The sequence below is a fragment of the Neodiprion fabricii genome, chromosome 2 (assembly GCF_021155785.1).
Source record: "Neodiprion fabricii isolate iyNeoFabr1 chromosome 2, iyNeoFabr1.1, whole genome shotgun sequence".
NCBI lineage: Eukaryota > Metazoa > Arthropoda > Insecta > Hymenoptera > Diprionidae > Neodiprion > Neodiprion fabricii.
In genome coordinates this window covers 1,335,675-1,342,361 of record NC_060240.1, presented here as the reverse complement: position 1 = coordinate 1,342,361, position 6,687 = coordinate 1,335,675, and the positions used below count along the sequence as shown (strand labels likewise).

Below are 6,687 nucleotides of genomic sequence, written 5' to 3'. Positions count from 1 at the left end.
TCCAAGACGTTCTTCAATTTGATTGAGATTGCCGTAAAATATCCGTTACAAAGGGTTAGTCATGGTGTAATAATGACTGCGTGATCTGAATGCGTAAATTTTACAGCGTACGTCAGTTTTAAAACCGAGAAACGCAAAGGTATAAAAATATCGCGTGTGCGGTTGAGAGAAAAATCGAGAAAAGCAAACAGGCACTCGTAGGGTAAACAAGAGAATTGCATTATTTTATAAACGGAGTCTATACGCGTGTGTAAAATGAACTTTTTATAAGAAAAAAAAGAATGGAAAATAAAAACAATTATGTTAAAATTAAAACACCGTGTTTTACAATACAGTTTAACAATACTTTATTATCCAACAACACGTCATCGTCATAAAAATAATTGTCGTCATTATAGGAATGTCGGATAGTGTATTGAGCGTTACGATTTTTTGCCGGCCTCCCCCTGCCGCAGTTGCATTCTTCGCAATTCTCAAGCAGGTTTTCGGTTCCGGCTCTGTCTCCGATTCTTTGCACTCGAGAGTATCTCGTAGGCCTGCTGTATCTCCATAAACTTCTCCTGCGCGACTCTCCTCTCATCCTCCGAACCTTTCACCTTGTCGGGGTGATTCTCCCGCGAGAGGCTTCTCCACTTGGCCGTCACCTCGCTCTGCGAAGCCGTTTGCGACAGACCCAAGACCTGGAAAGATTGGTTTTCCAAATATCAATCATCTATTAATCGGTGTCGAAGAAATCGATAACAATTATCGAAAATATCACAGAAGGTGGCGGAAATTTTCGGTTTCAAGTAGGGTGTGCCCACCTTGTACGCGTTTATCTCGCCCCTCGGATCGGTAAGGTCGACCAACTGACTCCAAGTAGCCCAGAATCCGTGATGCTGGGCGTGTCTCCAAGTCTCATGCAAGCTGGCCTGTATCAAATGCGAATAAAGAAGATGGTGAAAGAGTGGATCGAAAAAAGGAATGGAAAGAAAAATGCGGAAACTCACCTTGAGATCGAGCCAAATGGGGGACGTTAGGAAGTGCTTGACGGCTTCGGATATCTTGATCTCCTCGCCCTCGCTGTCGGTGAACCTGGCGTTAAATACGAAGTAGCTCCCCCACAGAGACGAGTAGAGGAGAGCCGCGAGACCGAGGATCGTCAGTCTGCGGACAAGGCCTCGCTTCTTCTTCGGTTTGAGTCGCCACCGCTTGCTCCAGGTGTCAAAGGAAAGCGCGGAGGTCAGGACCATCGCCGACATCCACGTACTGTCGTCACCGAGGTAGGTCAGCGTCGGATAACAAACGTAAGCTGCGACCAAGGGCACCCAAATCGAACCCTCCTCGCGACCGACGTTACCGACCACCCATACTCCTGGATTTTAAGAGAAGATAATTGATAGTCTTTGTTTGATTGGAAAGACAAAACGAGAAAATCATCTTCGCGCAACTCGATTTACATGTACTCACCTAATGCGACGGCTGCTGGAATCAGGATCATCAGTGGCTTGAAGTTGATTCCGTATACCTCGTCCTCGGGGATTGCCATGTAGACCAGTTCGCCCCATAAGTAAGATATGACGACCCCGCCGATGAACCGACACGTCGAAAACGGTGGCTGGTTGCAAGAAAAAACGAGAATATCGCTGTACTGAATTTGAAAAATTTATCACTCGAATCTGTTATCGTATAAACGACCACTCTTTCTATCGGTCCGTATGAGACGGGGAGACACGCTTCGAAGGAAAACAAGCGCACATATTATTGCATGAGTATGTATAACGGCGTCGCAATTTCTGGGGTGGATGAGTTCGCGAGCAAAATTCTTGATGGATCGTATAGTTTACAGATAATCTAAAGATTGAACGAGAGTATTTCGATTTGAAACGACACGAGTTATGCCTAACAATAAGTTACCATCGGATGCCGATACATTTATATATATGTATACGTCGAAAACAAACAGACGTTCAAGAACATCAATCACTCATTATAATCTCGTAATACCATTTTATATGTACAACTGTAACGTCAAGTTACGGAAATTAGCATTTTCGCATCTTGTTTTCGCGGGTATACCAAGTTTTTTACAAACTGAAAAAACATGCGTTGTCGATAACTGCGTATCCACAGACGGATATAGATATCATATGAATCTATCTGTATCGATTGTTTTTTTGCGTCTTACCTACAAATACGATTCAAATGCAGTTGGAGGAATTATGATCGCGAATGAAACGTAACTTGGTCACTATAAACTGTTCGAGTTTAAAAGAAATGAAAGTTCGTCTAGATTTTCAAAACGGATCCATCCGTTCAAGTTTCACGATCACCCAGTGAAAAAAAAAGTGTATTCTTTGACGTTGTATACAAGGACCACATAAAATGATGTATTATAAAACTTTAAGCGAGGACTACCTTATTGTTGGTTCGGACTTGATTTTTGAACCACTCGATGTACTCCGGTTCGTTATTTGCGTCCGAAACGTAGCCAGGTATTTTGAAAAGATCCCTCAGCCAGCCGGCCCCAAAGTATCCGCCTAACGAGCACCACCATAAAAACCCATGGTCGTCCCTGCCGAGATAAAAGTGGTGGGCCCCGAAAATTCCACCGAAAAGCCAGAGCACGTAGGCCGTAAACTTAGTCTTGACGCCAAGATTACTAGCGTTTACCTGCCGTTTTACAACCCGAGTACCATTCGCTTCCCCCATTATTAGTCCGTGCAATTAGTGTGCCGTTTGTGCGTTCTGTTTAATAATCCCCCAGTGAATCAGACTTTTATTATCAAATGTGAAACCCGCTGACCTGCAGATTATTGTACTATTCTGTACGCGGTATTCTGCGCATTGCTTTCACATGCGTTCAAATTTTCGTGGGAAATGACAAATTTCGATGAATACTCCTTTTCGATGCACTATTGTAGACGCGCTGACAATTAGATACTTGTCGGCAGTTCCGATTTCGTTCAACTGGAGCTACCTCATCCTTCGTTTCAATTTCGCACTCACCTGACACACTGCGCTAAATGTTGACCGGTAAATCAATTTACCGTTATTACAACAACCGTTCGTCGGAGCTGTACGTCATGTAATTATCGTTACTTTGGTTAATCGAGGGCTTGCAGGTTTCGGTTGGTCTTCGATGCACGAAAAACAGAAAAAGTGAACAGCCCCGCACTAAGTACAAGCTACCGTCCTCATCCCTCGCGCATAGCGAACCGCATTTTCTTGATATACGAAACACCGTGCTTTGCGACGCGTGGCACATTGACACATAAGTGGTTGCTGGTCATTTCATAGAATGCACGGAACGTGGGCCGATCGCACTGGCTCAGGTCTGCTGCCGTTCGTTCATCGCTCCCCTTATGCATAACGGTGCTTTTTGAACTCCCCGCGTGACTCCAGGTGGCAGCACTGGTCGTGGAGTGGCAAGACCAACTAGGTAGTTTCATTGATTGGTGATTGAGTATCTAGCGCTCGTTCATGCTTGTTAGAAATGAAAGCTTTTGATATCGCGGCCCAGGCGTTTCTGATTTTTTAAAACTGTTACTAGTGAATGAATACGGTTGTAAAAATCGTTCGAGTGAGACTGATTGTGAGTGAATTTAATTTACCGCGCGGTAATATGGCCGCCGTTACAAATCTAGCCCTCCATGCCAGTTGTGTAGTCTGCTAGATGAAACTGTCAAGCCGGAGAGATGTCTCGCGAGAATAATTGAATCAATTTGTACCGCCAGCCCCGTGTTGAAAACGACACAAGTTACTCACGATGCTGGATAATGGAACCAGCGATCGTCGAAAGGCTCAGTCATAAGACTTGGCGGCGCCAAGCGAAAAAGGAACGGCGCAGAAGAATCCGGACTAGCCAAGCTCGCGCTCGCGACGCTGACGCCGAACGGCTTGACGCTAAACTAAAGGAGACCTCCGAGTATTTAAACTGGCTAGAATTCCAGCGCGCCGAGGAGGAACGCAGAGACAAGGAGGAAGCCAAGGAACACGAGATTCGGGAACGAGAGTGGCTCGAGGAGGAGGTAAATTATCTATCTTACACTTTTTAATCAAACATCTACAGTTTTTTTGTTTTTCCTACACAAGTATTTACATTCTCAGCGTAGGGCCGAGTTTCATGAAACTGATGTTAGTAACGTTAACGTAATGAAAAATTGGGCAGAAAAATTACGATTTTGCAAGTTATAGTGACTTTGAAGGTTTGGCTAAGTTTTCAAAATATGAATATACGTTTTACCTCTTATGATTTACTGAATTTTAGACTTTCCCGCAAATGTGAAATAACGATTTTTCGAAACGTTTATCATTACCATAACGTTACTAACTTCAGCCACGTCGAGTTTTTTTTGTATTGGCGCGTCCTGCGATCATTAAAAATTTTGAAGATCGGAATATTTGTTTCTCGTTTATTTGCTACTAGATTTATGTTAACTGGCGAGTAAAAATCATTGTGAAAATCGATGAATAGTTATGATGAAGCTATTGCCGAGTTTTTGCGTTTCATGTGGAGCCCAGTGAAATCTTCGTGTCAATTCGTTGATTAATCAGTATTTCAGTCTCGTGCAATGTTGCACACGTGGAAAGACTCTTCGGAGTTAACGAAGCTCGTAGAAATATTCGAATCTTGAGATTAGAAATATTACAATATAATTATAATCATGTGGACATCCGAACCCGAAAACTATTTTATTGTGAGTTGATCAATTCTACCCACACGAAGTTTAAAGCGAGACGCAATCTAAGAAGTTTTATCCTCGCAATCAGTTGCGAAATATGCACCCTTTACACAACTTCGTATAACCTGAAAAAACAAACCAATGAAATTAGGCGGCCTTACAGAACCCTGAATGTAAAAATCAGATTATTAAATTTCATAGATTGTATTGCACTTCTAAAGAATTTTTTCCAAATGTCAGTGCAGTTTGAATTATTTTCCTGACGAGATTATTTCCATCGCTTCTGCGACATACCACGCTAATCGTACTCTAAAATTTACAAATTACAGCTTCGAGCGCAAAAAGAGTGGAGAATCCAGCAGGAGCGGAAGGCGAAAGCCCGTCAGGTGCAGCTGGACCAGGAGACGCGAATCCGTAAAGAGTACGAGGCTAAGCAGGAGGTATTGCGCTTGAAGAAGGAAGAAGCGCGTCGTAAAGAGGAAGAGGAATCCAAGAGGTTGGAAGAAGTTCACCGCAATATCGAGGCATACATCGACGAAGGAAGATCTACGCCGGAAGTCCTTCGAGAAGTGACGAATTCGCAACCTGGAAAGGAACCCTGCCCGTTTTTCTCGAAGACTGGAGCCTGCCGGTACGGCGACACGTGTTCGCGGAACCACCAGCGACTCGCGCTGTCCAGGGTGCTCCTCATTCCTGGATTTTACTCGCATTTTTCGCTGGAGAAAAACTCAGCCGAGTACGACACGGACATCGCGCTCGAGTTCGGGGGCTCCGAAACGCGGCACCACTTCCGAGAATTCTACAACGACGTGGTGCCGGAGCTGGAGACCTTCGGCAGGATTAAGACCCTCAAGTGTTGTCGCAACACGGAGATCCATCTCCGAGGCAACATGTACGTCGAGTACTATGAAGAGCGGGACGCGGCCAGGGCGCTGCGCAGCCTAAAGGGCCGCTGGTACGCGGGCCGGCAGCTCAACTGCGAATTCGCGAATGTCCAGTCGTGGCGTAACGCGATTTGCGGCATGCCGAAGTGCCCCAAGGGTAGGTCCTGCAACTTTCTGCATACCTTCCGCAACCCCCGTGACGAATACGACGTCAAGAGCCCCCAGAGGTCCAGGACGAGGCGGGGATCCAGTCACCATGACCAGAGAACAGCCTCGGCCAGATCTTCGAGGCCTGATCAGGAATCGGCCAGAGGCTCTAGCTGGATGCGAGAAGAAAGCTCGCGGAACTGGCGGTGGTCCGATTCCTCCGACTCAGGGGGAGAGACACCAACCAGAGCGTCGAGGGCGGAGGAGAAGCGATTGAGAAGCCCACGGAAGAGACCGAGGGATGAGAAGTCGCAGGTAAAGCAGAGTAAGAAGAAGAGGACGCGTGGAGACAGGACGGAAAAAAAATGCGAGAGGAATGGGAAGAGTCGCGATACCACCGAGAAACGTAAAGACCGCTCGAAAGAAAAGGACTTCGCGAAGAGAACTGAGAGGACCAAATGGGACGGTAAGAACTACGAATCCATGGACACTGAGAGCGAATCGGGCTACTCCGATTCTGGAATTAGCAGACGAAGACGACGGAAAGTTTCCAGGCGTAGCCGAAGTCGGTCCTGGAGTCAGGATCAGCCCACCGAAGTATCGGCCTCGGAGGGCAACGAAAGGAGCAGCAAAACGCCGCACAGATAGTCGTGCACCTTGATCAAGGAAGAAAAAAATACTGTTAGCTGTCCGCTATACTCTACAAATGAAAAGTTTGTATAGTTTCGTGTTGGTTTTATGTCGATATAAAACGTACATACGAATGGCTTCGTATGCAAATGGTGCTCGACCAAACTGTTAAAGGTGACGAAAGTGCCGCAGAATCGGCTGCGAGGACACGGTGAAATGCCAATTTTTTGACACTGTATCCTCATGCAAACTTGGAATAAAGAATTTTTTGATTACACGAATAACCCAAGGCAATAAAGCTTTCTATATAACCCTTTAATATTAACACACAGAAGAAACTGGAATACACTAAAGCCGTTTCA

General features: G+C 45.5%; 2 protein-coding genes across 2 annotated transcripts; one reads left to right on the top strand and one right to left on the bottom strand.

Moving 5' to 3' along the window:
* Positions 1-322: 322 nt before the first annotated feature.
* LOC124175368 (dnaJ homolog subfamily C member 22) lies at positions 323-3,406 on the bottom strand. Its single transcript, XM_046555566.1, has 5 exons — positions 2,398-3,406; positions 1,450-1,597; positions 990-1,354; positions 804-911; positions 323-680 (listed from the first exon to the last, which is right to left on the bottom strand). The coding sequence occupies exons 1-5, from the start codon at positions 2,689-2,691 to the stop codon at positions 474-476; spliced, it is 1,122 nt and encodes a 373-aa protein (XP_046411522.1). The 5' UTR covers positions 2,692-3,406; the 3' UTR covers positions 323-473.
* A 24-nt stretch (positions 3,407-3,430) lies between these two features.
* Positions 3,431-6,602, top strand: LOC124175352 (U2 small nuclear ribonucleoprotein auxiliary factor 35 kDa subunit-related protein 2). Its single transcript, XM_046555525.1, has 2 exons — positions 3,431-4,010; positions 4,994-6,602. Exons 1-2 carry the CDS (start codon positions 3,759-3,761, stop codon positions 6,341-6,343), a joined length of 1,602 nt encoding a protein of 533 aa, XP_046411481.1. The 5' UTR covers positions 3,431-3,758; the 3' UTR covers positions 6,344-6,602.
* The last annotated feature ends 85 nt before the right edge of the window (positions 6,603-6,687 follow it).

Bases quoted from the DNA above. Each gene is read 5' to 3' on its own strand.
- LOC124175368 (XM_046555566.1), bottom strand. From the start codon at position 2,691: ATGGGGGAAGCGAATGGTACTCGGGTTGTAAAACGGCAGGTAAACGCT. The intron at 1,598-2,397 runs GTAGTCCTCGCT...TCTTGCAACCAG, and splicing joins AAGTCCGAACCAACAATAAG to CCACCGTTTTCGACGTGTCG. The intron at 681-803 runs GTGGGCACACCC...CAATCTTTCCAG, and splicing joins GCGAGATAAACGCGTACAAG to GTCTTGGGTCTGTCGCAAAC.
- LOC124175352 (XM_046555525.1), top strand. From the start codon at position 3,759: ATGGAACCAGCGATCGTCGAAAGGCTCAGTCATAAGACTTGGCGGCGC. The intron at 4,011-4,993 runs GTAAATTATCTA...TACAAATTACAG, and splicing joins GAGAGTGGCTCGAGGAGGAG to CTTCGAGCGCAAAAAGAGTG.